General features: G+C 37.9%; 2 protein-coding genes and 2 long non-coding RNA genes across 6 annotated transcripts; 1 reads left to right on the forward strand and 3 right to left on the reverse strand.

Annotated features, from left to right (window-relative positions):
• Nucleotides 1-95: 95 nt before the first annotated feature.
• On the reverse strand, nucleotides 96-1,570 carry LOC122311671. Its single transcript, XR_006242838.1, has 3 exons — nucleotides 1,511-1,570; nucleotides 921-1,101; nucleotides 96-308 (listed from the first exon to the last, which is right to left on the reverse strand). It is a non-coding gene; the product is annotated as an uncharacterized LOC122311671 (long non-coding RNA).
• Nucleotides 1,571-3,891: 2,321 nt separating this feature from the next.
• Nucleotides 3,892-4,817, forward strand: LOC122309553. Its single transcript, XR_006242453.1, has 2 exons — nucleotides 3,892-4,048; nucleotides 4,664-4,817. It is a non-coding gene; the product is annotated as an uncharacterized LOC122309553 (long non-coding RNA).
• A 2,769-nt stretch (nucleotides 4,818-7,586) lies between these two features.
• On the reverse strand, nucleotides 7,587-13,618 carry LOC122309552 (protein DETOXIFICATION 46, chloroplastic-like). 3 transcript variants are annotated; one of them, XM_043123065.1, is made up of 15 exons: nucleotides 13,530-13,618; nucleotides 12,985-13,444; nucleotides 12,611-12,705; nucleotides 12,313-12,421; nucleotides 12,093-12,148; nucleotides 11,136-11,191; nucleotides 10,620-10,758; nucleotides 10,338-10,475; nucleotides 10,184-10,252; nucleotides 9,971-10,081; nucleotides 9,469-9,597; nucleotides 9,167-9,244; nucleotides 8,181-8,252; nucleotides 8,037-8,099; nucleotides 7,587-7,953 (listed from the first exon to the last, which is right to left on the reverse strand). In XM_043123065.1, exons 2-15 carry the CDS (start codon nucleotides 13,409-13,411, stop codon nucleotides 7,852-7,854), a joined length of 1,644 nt encoding a protein of 547 aa, XP_042978999.1. In that variant the 5' UTR covers nucleotides 13,412-13,444; nucleotides 13,530-13,618; the 3' UTR covers nucleotides 7,587-7,851. The 3 variants fall into 3 exon arrangements, with proteins under 3 accessions (XP_042978999.1, XP_042979001.1, XP_042979000.1); XM_043123067.1 differs by having other exon boundaries at nucleotides 12,985-13,257; nucleotides 13,315-13,601; XM_043123066.1 differs by having other exon boundaries at nucleotides 13,018-13,601.
• Nucleotides 13,619-14,341: 723 nt separating this feature from the next.
• LOC122309551 (protein DETOXIFICATION 46, chloroplastic-like) lies at nucleotides 14,342-19,818 on the reverse strand. The gene is made up of 14 exons (XM_043123064.1): nucleotides 18,744-19,818; nucleotides 18,235-18,329; nucleotides 17,977-18,085; nucleotides 17,807-17,862; nucleotides 17,286-17,341; nucleotides 16,696-16,834; nucleotides 16,418-16,555; nucleotides 16,261-16,329; nucleotides 16,043-16,153; nucleotides 15,705-15,833; nucleotides 15,081-15,158; nucleotides 14,916-14,987; nucleotides 14,771-14,833; nucleotides 14,342-14,686 (listed from the first exon to the last, which is right to left on the reverse strand). The coding sequence occupies exons 1-14, from the start codon at nucleotides 19,174-19,176 to the stop codon at nucleotides 14,585-14,587; spliced, it is 1,650 nt and encodes a 549-aa protein (XP_042978998.1). The 5' UTR covers nucleotides 19,177-19,818; the 3' UTR covers nucleotides 14,342-14,584.
• Nucleotides 19,819-21,439: the final 1,621 nt, after the last annotated feature.

The following is a 21,439-nucleotide window of genomic DNA, read 5'->3' on the forward strand; positions in this document are numbered from 1 at the left end:
TCATTCATTTATTACTGGAAATGGTAAGAAATGGTAAATTGATTCCATCACAAAAAACCAATACACTAAAGATTGTACTGAATCAAAATGGTAAACTCATTCCATCACAAAAAAATATTAAAATCAGCATTACAAGAATGTATTCCATCACAAATAATACTGTAGCAAAATATTTATTACAAGAAAGGATTCCATCACAAATAACACTGTGTCATAGTACAAGAGAGCATTCCATCACAAAGCATTACACGCTTGCAGCAATGAAGAGACAACCTCCACATCAGCTCCATCTAAACTAGCTTCCTGGCCTGTTTGGGTATTGGCATTTGTATTAGTAATGTTGGAAAGAAGGCTAGATGGAGTTCAGTTTACTTGCATAGACAACATCATCAAAATCATGTGATAATAAAAAACTGAGCAAGCATTTCCTAGCCATAAATATAATCCATAGATTTTAACACTTAAAAGCTTCTCCACTGGGAATACATCGATTTGTTTCCTTAAAAATGTTGACAAAATGGTTTACTTTGTCAAATGTTTACCATTTTGGTGACTGCTGGTAAATCAAATTACCTGAGAAGCTGGTACAAAAATCTATGAGTCAGTTGAGACTCATGACCTACCCTAAAAGAGAATAAGAGTGGAAAAAAAAAAAACCTCCTTTTTGATTTGCAGTAAATCATTTTGTGTTTATTTGGTCCCCAAAGTCCAAATAACATCACATGCAGGGAGGGCCATGACCCAATAGGATTCTGACTAGTACAAGATCAACATGTAAAGAAGCGAAACTATTTATCACAAAGGACAAAAAAAAAAAAGCAGAATAATTTGAAAAGAATACTGCTTATATCCAATTGATCAGCAGCTGAGCATTACCAACCCCCATCAGCAAAGCAAAAAGAAAGGAAAAAACTGCTTACCAATTCAATTTGCAATGTCGAAAACAGATTAACAACACTGCAAAATTGATTCACTCTAAGGGATCGACTAGCTCTGCGCAAGGTTTTTAACGGTGTAGACAAGAATCGAAGGAACCCATACAAAAGGCCTTTTCTAAAGCAAAGTTCTCACTCCCGGCCAAACGCGAAGCCCACTCCTCACCTATGAGAAAGTAATTAAAATTCAATAACTAAATGGTGAAGAATAATATTTTCTAATACAAACGCTGCATATAAGAATGGTTGGCTCAATCTTTCAAAAGTAAACACAGCATTTTCAAGATGGGAAAAAGGAACTAAACAATGAGACAAAAAAAAAATCCAATTGTTCTCTTGAATTCCACTCCAGATCAAATGCTCCCCAACCAAAAGGAAAACCCACAAGTCATTTCATTAGATTCACACAACAAGGATCGGAACAAAGACCCAAAAACTCACAGTAAATCAAAACCCAACAAGAAAAAAAAAAGGAACAAGAGAAAATAAGTACGCATGTGATAACTTAGTACTCATGCAAACGGAAAAAACAAAGAAACATTAAAAGAAAAATAAAAAGGAAAAGAGAGACAAACCCTAGAGCAAGGAAAGGCAGCCATGGCAGAGGAGGCCCTGGAGATTATCTGCACAGAGAGAGAGAGAGAGAGAGAGAGAGAGAGAGAGAGAGAGAGAGAGAGAGAGAGAGAGAGAGAGAGAGAGAGAGAGAGAGCATGGGTGGGTTGGCACATTTTTGCAGGAAATACTAATTATAACACCACGTGTGAGGAAGAAGTTGGTGAGGAGGTTGTATAGCAGATTTTGAATGGGGAGATGAAACCCAGTGAACTGCAGATTTTGAATGGGAGAGGAAGGAGGCCGATGCGGGTTGCTTGGCGAGGAAGAAGGGGGTCTTGTGGGATTCAAATCGGGTTTGCTCCGTTCAATGAGCTCGGGAGGAGTGGCGGCGCTAGGTAGATGGAGGAGCGTCTCTCGGTGGCGTTGAATAGAGAGACAGCATCATCGGAGGGCACGGGCAGAGGAAAGTGATGTGACACAAGTTACTGTCGAGGGAGGAGGGGGTTCTGAACTTTCGCGGGACAAAATTTGAATGGGAAAGAAAAATTCTCATCGATCTTTGTTTGAATCAAAACGGTCGTTTTGTTGAAAAAATGCCACGTAAGGTGTGTGTTGTGTGTGTCGCTACAGTGGCTGATCCATAGTATTACTCTACTGCCAATAGAGTAAATCTTCTCAACCTACGATCTGTAGAACGCACACCACACACCTGACCCGGTTCGTCACCACATCATGCTTATATCCTCTCCCTCACCCAGACGAAGCCCCCCACCACTCATTCCCATCTCTACGATGAGTCTTCTTTATCACCCAAACGAAACCTCCTCTGCCCTTTTCCCTCACCCAGACAAAGCTCTCCCCACCCCACTCTTCCTTCTTTGCGAAGGATCTTCTTCCTCACCCAGATGAACCCTCACTCTCCCCTACTATTTAAATGAACACGGACGTCAATCTCTAAGTTTAAGCATAATTCTGATAAGGTTGTGGGAAAACTCGTGAGAAATTAATATTTCGAATTGCTCATTTATCAAAAATATCTCAAAGCTTTCATCGTTATCAGTGGAATGGATATATGAAATTCTAACTACTAGTTGAACTCGATCTATGAATTTAATTTCTTTATAATGACCTGGCTGTTGTGATAGCGGTTGTTTTGAATTTATACCTATCTCGAGTTTCTTTGTCTGAATAAATGCATTGCATTCCGTTGGTCAGCATCACCACATTTGAATAAAAAGGTGAAATCTTTACGTTCTTTTTCCTCTCTAACTTACAGGTGATAGATACTTGAAACTATGGATTATTCCAGAACTGGAAGTTGTGTTTCTTACTCGGGCTAGGGATGATGAATGCCTTATTTTAGCCGTGATGGATTATGGGATGGGATGTCAAACAAAGAAGCCTGTGAAGTAGCTTGAAAGCGGATGCTGCTTTGGCACAAAAGAGTAATACTATGGATCAGCCACTGTAGCGACACACACAACACACACCTTACGTGGCATTTTTTCAACAAAACGACCGTTTTGATTCAAACAAAGATCGGTGAGAATTTTTCTTTCCCATTCAAATTTTGTCCCGCGAAAGTTCGGAACCCTCTCCTCCCTCGACAATAACTTGCGTCGCATCACTTTCCTCTGCCCGTGCCCTCCGGTGATGCCGTCTCTCTATTCAACGCCACCGAGAGACGCTCCTCCATCTACCTAGCGCCGCCACTCCTCCCGAGCTCATTGAACGGAGGGAGCAAACCCGATTTGAATCCCACAAGACCCCCTTCTTCCTCGCCAAGCAACCCGCATCGGCCTCATTCCTCTCCCATTCAAAATCTGCAGTTCACTGGGTTTCATCTCCCCATTCAAAATCTTCTATACAACCTCCTCACCAACTTCTTCCTCACACGTGGTGTTATAATTAGTATTTCCTGCAAAAAGGTGCCAACCCACCCATGCTCTCTCTCTCTCTCTCTCTCTCTCTCTCTCTCTCTCTCTCTCTCTCTCCTTCTCTCCCTCTTTGCAGATAATCTCCAGGGCCTCCTCTGCCATGGCTGCCTTTCCTTGCTCTAGGGTTTGTCTCTCTTTTCCTTTTTATTTTTCTTTTAATGTTTCTTTGTTTTTTTCGTTTGCATGAGTACTAAGTTATCACATGCGTACTTATTTTCTCTTGTTCCTTTTTTTTTTCTTGTTGGGTTTTGATTTACTGTGAGTTTTTGGGTCTTTGTTCCGATCCTTGTTGTGTGAATCTAATGAAATGACTTGTGGGTTTTCCTTTTGGTTGGGGAGCATTTGATCTGGAGTGGAATTCAAGAGAACAATTGGATTTTTTTTTTGTCTCATTGTTTAGTTCCTTTTTCTCATCTTGAAAATGCTGTGTTTACTTTTGAAAGATTGAGCCAGCCAGCGTTTGGCCGGGAGTGAGAACTTTGCTTTAGAAAAGGCCTTTTGTATGGGTTCCTTCGATTCTTGTCTACACCGTTAAAAACCTTGCGCAGAGCTAGTCGATCCCTTAGAGTGAATCAATTTTGCAGTGTTGTTAATCTGTTTTCGACATTGCAAATTGAATTGGTAAGCAGTTTTTTCCTTTCTTTTTGCTTTGCTGATGGGGGTTGGTAATGCTCAGCTGCTGATCAATTGGATATAAGCAGTATTCTTTTCAAATGATTTTGCTTTTTTTTTTTTCCTTTGTGATAAATAGTTTCGCTTCTTTACATGTTGATCTTGTACTAGTCAGAATCCTATTGGGTCATGGCCCTCCCTGCATGTGATGTTATTTGGACTTTGGGGACCAAATAAACACAAAATGATTTACTGCAAATCAGAAAGGAGGTTTTTTTTTTTTTTTTCCCACTCTTATTCTCTTTTAGGGTAGGTCATGAGTCTCAACTGACTCATAGATTTTTGTACCAGCTTCTCAGGTAATTTGATTTACCAGCAGTCACCAAAATGGTAAACATTTGACAAAGTAAACCATTTTTTCAACATTTTTAAGGAAACAAATCGATGTATTCCCAGTGGAGAAGCTTTTAAGTGTTAAAATCTATGGATTATATTTATGGCTAGGAAATGCTTGCTCAGTTTTTTATTATCACATGATTTTGATGATGTTGTCTATGCAAGTAAACTGAACTCCATCTAGCCTTCTTTCCAACATTACTAATACAAATGCCAATACCCAAACAGGCCAGGAAGCTAGTTTAGATGGAGCTGATATGGAGGTTGTCTCTTCATTGCTGCAAGCGTGTAATGCTTTGTGATGGAATGCTCTCTTGTACTATGACACAGTGTTATTTGTGATGGAATCCTTTCTTGTAATAAATATTTTGCTACAGTATTATTTGTGATGGAATACATTCTTGTAATGCTGATTTTAATATTTTTTTGTGATGGAATGAGTTTACCATTTTGATTCAGTACAATCTTTAGTGTATTGGTTTTTTGTGATGGAATCAATTTACCATTTCTTACCATTTCCAGTAATAAATGAATGATAGATAGCTGCTCCATTGAGTGGCCTTTTTTTAACTAAGGGCAAGTCACCATGTGCTTACCATTTTGATGGATACAAATCAAAATAGGACATATTCATCTGTTAGGAAAGATAAAAGTACCACTGTGCAAAACTACCACATGAAGATAAAATGCAAAACTGAAACTGCTTATTCATTCTCAAGTACAAAATATTTACAATCAAGAGAGTAATGTTTACAACCAAGTTCTCAAATACATTGTCTTTACATTTACCCACCATAACTCTTGGTTACAAATCCTATATTATAGCGGAAGGCTCTTTTGAGAAAGCCAAAGCAATGACAAAATGATCACCTCCATAGATTTCAATATCTTTCCATTTTTGCCTCTTTGGATGACTTGGCCACAAAAGGTTCTCTTGGAGGTGGCTTGGTACTGCATGCTTTAGTAAGGTCTTTACATAAAAGGTTGACCAATGAATCAAGTTGTGGCTTGGAGCTATATAGATATTCAGCAACATCAATATCAGAATATCCCATGTCCTGGAATATGATCAAACAGTGATTTGATCATAATGCTAAGTGTGGTATCCAAAATAATGTAAAAAGAGCCAAAAACCAAATAGAATCGTTTGGACAGTGACAAAATCCACATGAATGCCACAATTTAGAAGCTGTTAAACATCCCTTTTGGCTTTACATGGTAGTATCTTAACCTGCAACCTCACCCAAACATAACATCAAACTCAAGTCCACCTTCATACCACCTGAGCAAGATCAAGGGGCAAACAAAGTTAAACAACTTGGTGCCAAGAATTCCATTAGATTGTAACATAGGACCTCTCTCATACTATTCAAAACTCTACCCATTTAAATGGTAAACCAAATAAATAAAAAAAGTTCGCCAGTTTTGTCCATATTATAGCTACTTACTTTAAAGAAACAGAACTCCGTTGCCAATATAGAGTTACATGATAATAAGCAGACCAAGACATAAAATAATGCAAATCAAGTGACAAAATCTCACCTCTTGTCAAGCCCGCTCAATTGTTTTGCACTCTAAATTGCATTGTCCTTCAGAGTCTTGTTCCGCTAGCTGAAAACAGACAAAAGTAAAATGAGTAGCCAATTCAAGGCATTGAAAGTCAACATTATGTTTTAGGTTGCCTAGAAAAGTAGAAATACATCAATACAAACTGGACTTATTATAACTTCTATTGACAGTAATAATTGACAAAACCTAACTAAAAATACAAAATCTCAAATACGCAATTCATCAAACAGCTCCATAAACAAACCTAGATACTAAATTCTTCTTACCTCCAACTTATTTCCTTGTTCCACAACACCTACCTATAAAATCCAATCCGCCTCAACTTTCTTCAGATTACAAACATTCTCCTCTAGCTCAATTATTTGATACTCTGAGATCTGATGACAGATACACAAGATACAACAAAACCATAGTGAAATTTAATGAAGGATTACCCACTTCTAGAATAAGCATATTGAAGGGAATGCGAGGAAAACCCAGATGAAAAAAAAAATAAAAGTACCTTCTTGGGAGTGATCTCAGCTTGCTTCTTTTGGACCTGGTGGTAAAATTGTGCTGCGAGATTTTTGCAGATTTCTAGACGCGATTTCATAGTATTTGGACTCACACAGTCATGAGGCTGAGATGAAGGGTTCAGTTTTGTGAGGGGACTGAGGCCTTCCCAGTGAAGAACAAGAAAGGTCACGATGTGAGGGGGATTGAGGGTTTCAACGTGAAGAAGCAGAAGAAAATTCACAGTGAAGGGGTTTTCGTTGAAGAGGATTTTGGAGGTGCTGGTGGGGGGATGTTGACGACGGAACGACTCGGACACACGTTCGGGAGAGAGGAGCTCGAGCTCTGTTTCTCAAAAATCAAATGTGAAAATACTGAGGGAGGGAACGGAAAGCTGGGGAGAATTTGGTCATTTATCCAACACCACGTATGGTGTGCAATTGGCTGCTCCCAAACAGGGGCTGCTCCCAATATTTGTTCGGCACAAAAAGAATGGGATTGTATCTCTTGTGGAGATCGGGGTGGACGCGGGGGGAAAATTGCATTTTGATTTTTACAATTGGTTCTACTAAACCGTGAGTTTCATTTTTTTTTTTTTAAAAGTACAAGGCGTGCGGAGGTTGAGCTATAATGAGGAGGTTGTGTAGCAGCACTTTTGCCAATAATATATATTGATAGGTGCAAATAATTTTCTGTGGCCACACCCCTTAATGAAAAGTCAACAATTTATTCAATTTGATGTAGAAAAATTTTAGAGAGTACGGTACACGGGATCGAAGTTTACTCTACAGTGGTGTGTGGCTCTGTCTTGAAGAGGTTTCCCAACATAATATATATTTATATATATATAGTGAATAAAACCATTTTTGAAACTTTTGGCTAGGAATTTATACTAATTCTCCAATGGAACATCCTTGGTGAGAAACCAGCAATTTATCCAGTTTCGCGTAGAAAAATTTCAGAAAATACAGTACACGAAATTATAGTTTACTTTACAGCGGTGGGTGGCCCTACCTTGAAGATGTTCCCTGACATAAAATAAAAAATATATATATATATATAGTTAATAAAACCATTTTTGAAACCTTTGGCTAGGGATTTATACTATTATTCAATGGAACTGAATTTTTTCTTATCAGATTCCGATCAATATAACAAGTGGCAAGCAACCTCTGGCCGTGGTGAAATACATATCACAGGCTGGGACAATACAATGCTCTCGCTTTTACCCTCGTTGAGGCAAAGAATGTACTGTTGATTTTTTTTACCCTATAATTCCTAAGTTCTGTAGGCTCGAACCATAAAATTTTCATTCTTGAAAAATTGATTTCAGTAAGTTCATTTGGAGTAGTTAACTAGGCAGCCCTCAGTTTTTCCAATTTATTATGACTCGAATCTTCAGAGTAAAGTATGCCATTTGGAGAAAGAAGGCGCCCAAGAGAGAGAAAAAATCGTGCCTGAAACATAAAAACTTTGTGCTCTCAGAGAAGTTGTAATAGATGGTATTTGCATACATGCAAGCAGAGGATGTTACTCTTACCCATTGAAATCCCACAAGTCCGAACCAGCAGCCAGGCAGACCATATCCACTACTGCTTATAAGCTGGTGAAAGGAAAGAAAGGAGCTTCAATAATGAAAAAGAATGTAAAAAGGACTTTTCAAGAATATGAATTAGATCTCTACCAGCAGGGGAAGTGCACCCGCAGAAAAGCATCCGCTCATCGACAAGCTCAAAAATTTAAGATCCCGTCCAGCCTGCAGGGGTAAGAAAAAGACAACTTAACACAAACTTGTCCATATTCTCATACAAGCACAACCGAAATACAGTAAATAAAGCTGACGATGAAGTGGATGCGTCCCCCAGCCTAGCGGAGCCTATTTTCAATAGCAGGTTTGGGCTCATATTTTAGCATGGCACAGGCAGGAAAATTATGCCATCGTTTAGATATGAAAATGCGATTACTTTAAATAATCCAGAATTAAGGTATGTCAATGTTTCCCAAGAGTACGAAATGCAACCAAATTAATTATTCGGGAGAAAAGTTCTCTCTCTCGATTTTTTTTTTTCTTGGGTCAAAATTTTGATATAAAATGGCCCGCCTTGTCCTGCGTATGCAACCCTTAATACTTCTCGGCAAAGAGAATACTAGTACAAGAATCAGTCGACTCCTGAACGCCACCTGGGTTGTTGCTCTAGTGGCCAGGGAGCGTAGTCTATCCTAAATTCATTTCTTGCCTAAGCACCGCGGGGGGGGGGGGGGGGAGAGCTCTCCTCCGTGATCAAGGGATGTGTCTCTTGAAGATGGCATGACTAAACCCAAGGGGCCTAAACTGCATCTTTTTACGAGCTCATAATTCTGAGGCTATTTGAATTAGGAGAGCACAGAAAGTCAAAGTCCATCAAGATAGCCTTCCATTCGGTGTCCATGTTGGAAAAAAACTCATTAATACTCAACACAGCTCCGTCATTAAATCAATATATTGCATGCTGGATGCAGCCATGGAAGAAAGGTCAAGTTGCTGTCTAGTGAGTGATTTGCCAAATTCATGACTCTTCTATCAAATTTCAGCGAGTCACAGCAATTCACGATACAAAACATGCACATGACATGCCAGAATTAAACTCACAGCCAAAACATGATGGAAATTTCACATTAAAGCAAGCATACCAGCAATGTTCCCTCAAGGCTGTGAGTTGGGGGTGTGACAGCTAATGCAAGAAAGTATGGAATCAGAACTTTGTGCATCTGTTATGGAAGCAAGATAAAACATCAAGAAGAATTAGATAAGCCTTTATCTCATTGGCACAAGATGATGATGCCTGTAGAATATAGATGAAAAAACTTAGCATAAAGCAATTGTCACAATCAATTTAATGAAATATGGAAAAGCATAACACGGGCATAGCTCCAAAGATTATAAATGGACTGATATTATTTACAACAGATAATCTCAAAAGGCAAGAACAAACCTCCTGTATGACACTCTGATCATGCGTAAAGATTTTGGGTAACAACCAAGGAACAGATGTTCCAACAATCCCTAACAGCAATCCAAGTGTTGCTCCAATGATGACAAGTGACTTTAGCAGCATTCGAGCCTGTTTTATTTGATTACCCATCATAAGACTTTCAACAAACAAAAATTAGAATAGAGACAGACGATTTTTTTTAGGGCCCACTCCTGGAGAGTAAACCCCGAATAAATGATTCCACTTGACAGAGAACTCTGAGTGCATAATCAAACCCAGGATTTCAGAGCCTACAGCTCATCCCAAGCCCACCCTTTGACCACAAGGATGTAGAGATAGATGGTGTGGCATATATACTGTAAAGAGACAGAGAATTGGGGAAGGGGGGACCTTCCCTGAATCGTATATCAATAAGATGTAAGACAAAAACATGATTGTAATGGTGACTGATGCAAACAAGAAGCTAGAAGGCTGTAGCATCATAACAATGATCATCGCTAACCTTTTTCAAATTTCGATGGGCTCCATATATTAACTCCGGCATAAATGACTGTGCGGTCTGAGATAGAGGTTCACCCCATACTGTACACATGCAGAATGTTTGAACCAAGACCTATAGTAAAAGTTGTTAATGCAAATGACTATTGGTTTTGAAAAGAAGTAAGCTGAAGCAGGGAAGATGTTAACTAAAATTACAAGTTTGTCCAAAACAAACCTGATGAGCAGCCATGGTGTGTGTGCCCATGGATGTAGCAAAATATGTAAGGAGTGAATAGAAAGCCACCTAAAGCATCAAAATGACTCAGATAAAGTAAAGATACTGCAAGACTACAGGTATAGTTACATAATCCATCAATACCATAATTAACCTTAGATATCATTGTTATAAACACAGGAGCAGCAAGCCCAAGTACAGTCAGAAGCTCATGTGGTGACGGAATAGAGATGGAAAATGCATTGTATCCTTTCTTGTTCAGAGCATCAATCATCATAAAACCTGCAATAACCTAGAATGAATGCTGGTGAGTGGTAATGGAAAAATAAAATGTATGCATATCTGCCTGGCTACAATGAAAATGGAACAATCACCACATAATATAGATTACATTCAACCTGAACGAAGTCAATATGAAAATCTCCATTCAGCATACCTGTGAGGCCATTGTAGCCCATGCTGCACCAGCAATACCATAGCCTAAGAAGCTGCACAGGAATATATCACCAACGGCATTCACAACACTGGCAACCGCCAAAGCCTTCAATGGTCCCCAGGAATCTTTCATGCCAAGACTGGGAATTGGAAGAGAATATTAGACACAAACTCAATGAATTAGGGGATGGTCCAACTAAATCAAACAGGCCGGTATCTAATTTGAGATGGACAAATCAATTGTAGCATAATCAAACACCAAGTTGGCCCAATATTTTACAAACACAAATGGATCATGTTTTTATCCCTCAGAAAAATTTGGGGGGGAAAAGGTGCTTAGCAACGGCTAAGGCATTGCAATTTAACTAAATTTGTCTGGTAGTTCTATCATAGGTAATGTGTACACGCATTATCAGATCAAGAACAAGTATGAAAAGCATAGTAAAGCGCACATAAAAGAAAAAAATAGAGCTTATTCAGAGTAAAATGTATGGGAAGAGGTAAAGGACATCAACACCTTGCACTCTGAGCAACCCATCCAACGAGAAGTGCAGGCCAAGCTAAGCCTCGAATCTACCATCACAAAAGATTCATTTAGACAAACAAAGTGGATTGGAACATGTTACATGCCTATATTGTAGCAATAAAAGCAGGTGCTCAAGATTTATCTGGAAGCAGATGTGGCGCCTCACACAGAGGCTTGAAGCAGTATGCGTCTTTTAATACTTAGCAATAGTTATAGCCACTGGATAAACAAAATTCATGTATATCTCCTTCATATTAAGAGCTGTTGCTAGTTTATCAGATTATCACTATTCTGATAATCTTGTAAGAGCTGAATTGCTGTTATTTGCCGGTATCTTGTAAGTTTAATGAAGAAGAAAGTTATCAATGAACAAGACAATCATCGATCTGTTTTCTTAGCCATATTTGTTCTTGTTCTCTGTTTTCCTATTGTACGTACCTTGAAGGAATATCAAAGGTAACAGAACATTAAATGTTTCAGATCGTGTAGCCATAATGCAATAGAGGTTTCTTCTCTTGAATAATTTTCATATGAAAAATTCTATGAACAGTCCAAGACAGTAAGTAAAGACAAAAGCCACTGCAAGACATAGATGTTGATCATACATATGACAATATGAAGGGAAAAAAAAGATATTACATAATATATAATTCGGCCAAACACCCTCTTAACTAGTGTACCCGAGAGCTACATTTGAAGATCATTCTCAGAATTTGAAGTATATCCAACTTCCGAAGAAACTGTTTCTTCATCTTCTCTCTTTTTCAGAAAGGCAAGGAATTTTATGCCATTGGATTTTTTTATTAACTTCTATAATTCTTATCTCCCTATACAACTCTGGGTTAGATTTTAGCATTAATAAAGGAAGAAAATCTGCACAAAAGGAATAACTGGAATTCATCAAAGTATACAAGGAAACACCGGTAGGCTTTGTGGGGGGAAATGTACCTGAACATAGGTGTTTGCTGCAGGTACAACATGTGCATTGTTTTGCCCTGTAAAAGCTGAAAGCAAAAGTAGCTGATTAACTAGTTGTTGGATCGTGTATAAAATTCATTCAGTATAAACGCTTGATGTTATCTATTAAGCGCTGAAAAAGATGCAGGTACTGACTAACCAAAAAATCAAACACTCAGTTTAGAAATAAGCAAACTCCAATATTTATTACCAGTTAGTGCCCACAAACCAAAGAACTTCGTAAACAAAAGCATCAAGCAGCCACAGGTTAACCCAACAAAGAGCAAGTTAGATATGTGATGCTGCACTTCAGTTTTATCCTGCGTCAATGGCATATCGTTCAACGAAAAAAAAAAAAAGAACAGAGCATAGAGCAAAGAGAAATTGATTAGCACAGATTATCCAACAGCATATAGTTCATAATCAAAAGAGAAAAGTAGCCACATCTAAGCGTGCTCCTACCATAAATGCAAGAGCAACAAGGGCTTTCCACAGTTATAGAGTCTAACCTTTCTGGCAAGTGAAGTAGCAACCATATTCGAAGTAGCAATCGAAAGGAACATGAACACATAACTCATATAATCGCATATAACTGTTCCCGGACCTGTCAGCATCAAACTATCCCTTAGTAATAATATATCAGCCGCCATATGATTGATCCAGGAAGAGCATAAAACAGCACAGCGCACTCAGACACATACCGAAGTAATTAGTAATTACGTTAGGCACCGGTGAGCCGAAGCTCCCAATTTTTTTTTTTTTTTTATAAGTCTTTTGAAGTTGAAATTTTAAAATTAGAATGCCAAATTTTAATTTATACATTGTCTAAGCAACCGGATAGAGAACTAATCCTATAATGCAATGTTCCGAGAGAATAAAGTACCTAAAGCAGCGAGCTCTATTGAGCTACCCTGACCTATAACGGCGGTGTCAATCAGACTCATCAACGGCCCGCAAATCCAGAGCGCCGTGGCTGGCCCCGTGAACTTCACAATCTCCTTAATTTGTATCCACATACTCTGTCTCTCTTGACTCCTCGATTCGTGTCCTCCAACCTCCAGCATAGTTTCTGCAAACGAAACGTTATCGCCAACATCTTCGCCAGATACTTGGGGTTCATCGTCGAATAGTTCTCGGGTTGGGCTAATGCAAGAGATGATTATCCGCAAGCGAGGAGTTTTCGGAGTGGAAGTGAGTAGCAAACCCGGACGAAAATGGGAGATGCGAAGGCGAGGAACAAGAGAAAATGGCCTTCGAGTAGGGTTTTGGGAGACGTGAGGGCCAGCTATTATTTGAGTTTTGAGTATCATTTTCCTTTTCCCGTTGCCGTTGGAAATGAAGGCCTGAGAAGAAAGTAAACCTCAAGATGAAAAAACAGGAAAAGAGAGAGGAGGAAGAAAGAACGAATTGACATGGTGAGAAGAAGACTTTGGAGCGTTTTGAACTGAATTTCAAAGTTCGGTACTGGAGTCGCGCGTGTGAACTGCCGGCTTCTTCTTCTTCTTATTTTTTTGTTTAAAATAAAATTTAAGTATATATATAATTTTTTATAAAATAAAGATAAATAATATTTACAGTGTACTGTATATTATTTTAAAAAATATTAAATAAATATGAAATTTATATAAACTATATATATATTTTTAAAAAAATACATGCTTGCATAATTTAAAATTATATGTAACATTAATCATAAAATAATATATAAAAAATTTGAAAATCATAATCAATAATATTTTACAAAGGAATAATTTTAAATAGTAAGTTATATATATATGTAAATTTTATATTTATTCAATTATTTTTAAAAAATTAGACAAAATTTACGCGTTTTTAAAACTGCAAATATTAGTTATCTTTCCAAATATCTGCGACCATAGCAATCCAATTTGGTTAAAAAGCAATGTGTGAAGTTGCATAATTCCCTTTCTATTGTAGGAGAATATCCTCGACGATGTGTCGCCCTTTCTTAGGATAGATCCTGACAAGACGTGCACGGTGTATGATTCTTGATATTAACATCATATGCCTTAACCGTTGTTTGGACTGCTTTGTGCTGGCATATTTACCACCGTCATTTAATCTGGGCCCGTGGTTTAGTTTCCCGGGCCAAGCTGTGGGCCACTTGTTCTATTTTCTCTACTTGGGCTAGTCTGTTAAATATTAAAAAAAAAAAAACAAAATACCAAAAATGAACTATCGGCAGATGCTATAGTAATTCCATGAACTTGGCTAGGAACTTCACGCCAAACTGAATTCTTTATTATCAGATACCGAACAAAACGACAAGTCGGAAGCAACCTGTGGCCATAGTGAAATTAACATGGCTGCTTCAGTTGCTTCTTATTTTAGCCTCAACGAGGCAAAGAATGATAAATTAATCCTTCAACCACAAGAACAATGATTCCCAATTGCTGTAGGCTAGAACCATGAATTGATTCTTCACAATTTGACTTTCTAGTACGTTCATGTGGATCCCAAAACTAGGCAGCCTTCAGCTTTTCCAAACTATATGGACTCGAATCTTGAGAGTAAAGTACACCATTTGGAGAAAGAACACGCCGAAGAGAGAGGAAAAAACGAGCCTGAAAACGACAAGTTTTGTGCCATCAAGAGAAGTTCAAATGGACAGTATTTGCAAATGACAAAGCGGGTGATGTTGTTCTAACCCATTGAAATCCCACTAGTCCGAACCAGATGCCAGGCAGGCCATATCCTCTACTGCTTACAAGCTGGTGAGGAAAAAAATGAGGGCCTCGTTAACGAAACAATATGTAAAAAAGGGTACCAGAAGAGCATGAAGCAGATCTCTACCAGCAGGAGAAGTGCACCCACAGAGAAGCATCCGCTCATTGACAAGCTAATAAATTTAAGATCCCGTCCGGCCTGCCAGATAAAAAACAGACAATTGAATCGAGCATATGGAAATGTTAAGCCAAGTACAATAAGAATGATAAATTAAATTAAAACCAAGCGTACCAGCAATGTTCCCTCAAGGCTTTGAGTTGAGGGTGTGATGGCTAATGCAAGAAAGAATGGAACCAGAACTTTGTGCATCTGTTTGGAACCAAGATAAAATATCAAGAAGAAACAGGTAAGATTTAACTTTTCATCTGCACTAAATAATGACAATGCACATGTTTCCCATAGAATATCTACAACTTGACTAATTTCCTCAGCCTTCAACTAAAAAATTGACTATGATTTACTTATTTGTTAAGTATGGGTATATCTTAATTTTATGATTTATAAATCTCAGACAAGATATATGGCATGAGACACCAATGAAACAGAGCAGATAAGATATTCTGTCCAGGCGTAGTAGCTATAAATGAAAAAAATGGCAATTTAATTCAATTTCTTGGATTTATTTGTCACTTGAGCAGTTTTTCAAATGATGGAAAGAAGTACTAAAGTGGCATCTATATCTATGGATTGGGGGACTGGGAGTTCAAAATTCAAGATCAATAAAAAGATAAATTTAGTGTAAAAGCAATTGTCAGAACCCACTTAATGCTTATGGTAAGGTGCAATGTGACAGCTCCAAAAATTATAAATGGACTAATAATACTTGCGACAGAAACTATAGAAGTAAGAACAAACCTCCTGTATGATATTCTGATCATGTGTGAAGATTTTGGGGAACAACCAAGGAACAGATGTTCCAACAACCCCTACCAGCAAACCAAGTGTTACTCCGATGATAACAAGCGACTTCAGCAGCATTCGAGCCTGATTTATTGACTCAACCACTCAGAAAACTTTCAACAAACAAAAGTCAATATAGAGAGATGATGTGGCATTAATATTGTCTAATGGACAGTCAGAGAAGGGGATATTTCCTGAATCATACATCAATAAGATGTAGGATAAAACATGATTGTAATGGCAACTGATGCAAACAGCAAGGTATTGGAATTGTAAAAATGACCATCACATACCTTTTCTAAATTTTGATAAACTCCATATATTGACTCCGGCATAAATGACTGTGCAGTCTGAGAGAGAGGTTCACCCCATACAGTACACATGCAGTATGTTTGAATCATGACCTAGAGTAAAAGATAAGTTGCCAATGCAAATGACCATCAGTGTTCAAAACATAGGATCTCGAGCAGGGAAGACATTAACCAAAATTACATGCATGAACAAAACTAACCTGGTGGGCAGCCATGTTGTGTGTGCCCATAGCTGTAGCAAAGTATGTAAGGAGGGAATAGAAAGCCACCTAGAGCATCAGAATGTCTCAGATAAATTAAGATACAACAGGAGCCTGGGTACGACTGCAGAATTGAGTAATAATACAGTAAAGTAACCTTAGAAATCTTCGTTATAAACACTGGAGCAGCAAGCCCAAGTACAGATAGAAGTTCATGGGATGATGGAATAGAGATGGTAAATACATTGTATCCTTTCTTGTTCAGAGCTTTAATCATCATATAGCCTGCAATCACCTAGAAAGAATGTCGGTGAGTGGCAATGGAAAAACAAAGGGTGTGCAAATCTGCTTGGCTACAATGAGAATGCATAAGCACATAATATAGATTACATTCCACCTTAACGAAATTAACATTGAAATTTTAACTCAGCACACCTGTGAGACTGCAGTAGCCCAGGCTGCACCAGCAATACCATAGCCTAAGAAGCTACACAGGACTACATGGCCAACAATATTTATAGCACTTGTAACCGTCAAACCCTTCAATGGTCCCCAGGAATCCTTCATGCCAAGACTGCGAAATGGAAGGGAAAGTCAGATACAAACTCAATGAAGTAACCAATGATCCAATTTCCTCAAACCAGCCAATCTCTCATTTGAGATGGGAATATCAGATAAATACTCAATTAAGTAAAAAATGTTCCAAGTTCATTCCACAGTTCAATATGTCATTTGAGGTGGGAAAATCAACTGTATCATAATCAAACTCCAAGTTGTCTCAATATCTTACAAACACGAGACATATTTGATCACCATCAGAAGTTGTGTGAAAAAGATGCATCGCACAAACCAAGGCACTGCATATTTAACAAAATTTTTCTAGTAGTTCTACCATAGCTAACATTTACATGCACTGGAAGATCAACAACAATAATGAACAACCATAGTAACACGTGCACACAAAAAAAAAAAAAAAAACTGTGAGCTCATTCAGTGTAAAACATTTAGAAGAGGTAGATGATCACCTTGCACTCTGAGCAACCCATCCAACGAGAAGTGCAGGCCATGCTAAGCCTCGAATCTACCATCACATGATCCATTTAAAAAAATCAAGGGGAGTAGAACAATAAATGTATCAGATTATGCAGTTAGAATCCGACAGATATTTGTTCTTGTGAAAAAATATTCAAAAGTGAAATTCTATCTCAGATTCTATAAACTTTCCAAGACAGCCAGGAAAGACCAAAGCTACTGCAAGCCTTTACATAGATGCTGATCATACATATGATAAATATGACTAGCAACAGAAATAGTTGCATCATATATATTTGACTTTAGCACCATCTTGACTATAGTGTACTCGAGTTATCATAGAGGTTCATTCTCGGGTATATCTGACTTCCAAATCTTTTTCAGAAAAGCAATTCCCTTATATAACTTTGTTTGAGTTCAGCAGTATGAAAGGAGAAAATCTGCACAAAAGGAATGACTGGCAATCTTCAAACTACAAAAGAGAACGCGCGAATGATTTGAGGAGAAAATGTACCTGAATATATGTGTTCGCAGCGGGTACAACATGCGCATTCTTCGGCCCGGTAAAAGCTGAAAAAGCAAAAGTAGCCAATTCACCAGTCTTTAAATTGTGTCTCCAATTCATTTAGTCTAAATGCTAGCTCTAATCTATAAGTGGTGAAAAACATTCTAAATATATGTCACCTTTTAGTGCCCATGTACCAAAGAACTTTGTAAACAAAAGCATCAAGCAACCACAAGTAAAAGCAACAAAGAGCAAGTTAGATATTTGACGTTGCACTTCATTTTTGTCCTGCACCAATGCCATACTGTCAAAAAAATGCGGCATAGAACATGGAAGAGCGAAGAGAAATTGATCGATATAGATTATCTAACACCACAGAGTTAAGCGTGCTACTAACACATTTGCAACAAAGGTATTCAACTGTGAAAGAAACTTACCTTTCTGGCAAGGGAAGTAGCAACCATATTCGAAGTAGCTATCGAAAGGAACATGAACACATAACTCATATAATCGCATACAACTGTCCCCGGACCTGTCACGATCAAATTATCCAACCAATCAAATATAGGAATAGTATATTCTCCATATGATTTACCTAGGGAAAGCATATAGGAGCAGACTCGTACAATTAAGTACCAGTAATGCTAGTTAGTAGATACAATTTTAAATTACTGCATTCAAGTGGGATACACAGTTAAAAAAGATAAAATATTTAGGGTTGGATTGGATTTAAAGATGATATCAGATAGAAAATAAAAGTTAAATAAAATATTATTATTATTGTTTTAAAATTTAAAAAAATTAAATTGAGATTTTAAAAAGTTAAATTATTTATTATATTTTGTGTAAAAATTTTAAAAAATTATAATGGTAAGAAGAATTGAAACACTTTTCAAATCTAAACGATGGCAGTTGTATAGTCCAGTATTCTAAGGCAATGCAATACCTAAAGCAGCGAGCTCAATTGAGCTACCCTGACCAATAACCGCGGTGTCAATCAGACTCATCAACGGCCCACAAATCCAGAGAGCCGTGGCTGGTCCCGTGAACTTCACAATCTCCTTCATTTGATTCAATATTTTCTGTCTCTCTTCACTCCCCGATTCCTCTCCCTCAACCTCCAGAACGCTTTCGGAAAATGAAACGGTAGCATTATCATTTTTGCCAGATATTTCGGGTTGGCTGACGATTAGTTCTTCGACAGGGCTGATGCATGATGTTATTATCCGACTGCAACTATTTTTCGGCGTCGATGTGAGCAATACATTTGAAGGGAAAGGAGGGACCTGACAGCGAGGAAATAGAGAGAGTGATCTTCGAGTTGGGCCTGGGACAAGAGGGGCGTGGGGAGGGCGAATTATCAGGGTATTGAATTGCATTTTCTTCTCTTGTTTTCCTAGCTCAGTGGAGGACTAACAAAAGTTGAAGAAGAGAAAACAAAAGCACAGGAAAACAAGCGGAGAATACAGGGGAAGGAGAGGATAAAGATGAAATGGCAGGTGAGGAAGGGATTGGAGAGAGCGAGTAGGCTGTAGCCGAGTTTACGATAATTAGAAGTGAACTTCAAAAGAATGGACGATCCCTGAGAAGCTCTTCCCCTCTCTCCTCACTCTCCCCTACTTCCTACTCCCTCTCTGAAGTTCTCTTGCAGAACTTCTTGAATCTTTATCACAGTCACCCTCTCCATTTCTCCTTCTTCAGTCCCTTTCAATCGCTCTTTCTCTCTCCGATTATCCCCACCTACCACCCACAACTCTTCCATTCTTCCCCTACCCACCTACCCATCCTCCTCCTTCTCGTCCCCAACAGAAACCCCATTCTTTTCTTTATTTGTTTTTTCCCACCTGCCTCCCAACTCCAACCAGTCTTTACTCTCTTTGGCAATGAGAGTACTCAATATCCCACTAAGATCTGTGAGCTGTTTCAGAATCTAGGTGGGGGTCTTCAATTCCGCTGGCATAGCGTGAACAATGTGCGAGTTCAGTTCAGAACCGTGTTCTTATTTTCCAATTTTTTATGGATACGAGGATGGAGTGTTTACTTTCTTGACTGGCTTCAGCAGGGACAGAGCCTTAAATACTAAAAAATTAATATTGATGACCGACGGCCGACTCGATGACTTCACTTGTCTTAAACTGCTGCTAAAACAAGCTGCTTTTTTTTTTTTTTTTTTTTAATAAATATTAAATTAAGCTTAATTTCATTACACTAAAAAAGATGATTAATGAGAAGATGGTGAGATTTCTCAAAAAATGTTACAAAACAATAAATAACAGTATATAATAATAAAAAAAAAATTTATTTAAGACTCATTTTTTGATTTCTACCCATGTTCTGTACTAAAATAAGCTTATTATAAATTAATTAATATTTAAGTATTTGAGTAAGGGCAGTCTATTCTGATTGAATTAAAAAATAATCTCAATTCATTTTATTTTATTATTATAATTATTATAAATTTTTATATAAAATATAATAAATAATATAATTTTTTTAATTTTTAAAATATTAATAATATTAAAATTATTATTTTAAAAATTAATATTTTATTTAATTTTTAATTTTTATTTCAATTATCTTATCTCAACTCATTATTTAAACTGCATTAAAATAAAAATAATATTAAAAAATATATTATAATAATATTTTATTTAACTTTTATCTTAATTCTTCTCATCTTATCTTATTAGCTAAAACAAACGACCCCTTAAAATTATCAAGATTCTTATTTGAGTTATTGAGCAGAAAGATAAACATATAAAAAAATAAATTTTATAATGTTTATACTTGTGCAAATTAAATACTTAATAAATAACAAATATTAGAAAATTATTTTATAAGTATATTTATCTTACTTTAAGCCTTAACTCCTAGGGATCTAAATGAGAAAATTTTCGATAGAGAGCATGTTTTTTTTTTATTATTATTAATCTGCTCCTGACTTTATTCTAAAAAGATGAGCTTGAAATTGGGCCAAGCCCACCTCATATAACAAAAAAAAATTAAAACAAAAACAAAATTTAAAAGGGACCAAGCAGGGAAGGGCACGCCTCCCCCAAATGGCCCATGGCGTGCAAGCAACCATTCGGCAACTTGCACGGGGTTTGGAATCTGGGCCTTAGGCCACCCAACCTTGTCATCTGGAGTAAACTTTAAACCAAAATAAAAAAAGGGGGTTTTCAAATACCGAAAAAAATTAGGGTCGCGCTACAGTACCTCTTGCTAGTGACCGCAGGCGGTGACCGCTTGACGTGGCACACCACGTGGCAAATTATTTAAAAAAAAAATTAGATTGAAAATAGGAAATGGAATCGATTGAACCCATTCGACTGAACCCGTTTGTTCCGAAACCCTTTCACCCTCCAGTCGTCGTCCTTTCACCTTGCAGTCGTCGTGGCTTCCCTCGCCGTCCCCTTCGCCGTCCAATCGCAAAACGCCGTCAGGAGTGGTTCCATCGCCGACCAGCAGTTCCCTCCTCCACGAGATCGGGCCCGCAGCACCGTTTTTCACTACCCTCGTCCCCAAGAGCGTTCCGGCGGCAGAGCTACCCTCCTCCACGAGTGCGTTCCGTCCCGTCGCCGAACACCGACTTCCTCTTGATTTTTGGGTTGTTTATGGTAACATCCACCAATTTCTCCCTTT

The sequence above is a fragment of the Carya illinoinensis genome, chromosome 5 (genome assembly GCF_018687715.1).
Source record: "Carya illinoinensis cultivar Pawnee chromosome 5, C.illinoinensisPawnee_v1, whole genome shotgun sequence".
Taxonomy (NCBI): domain Eukaryota; kingdom Viridiplantae; phylum Streptophyta; class Magnoliopsida; order Fagales; family Juglandaceae; genus Carya; species Carya illinoinensis.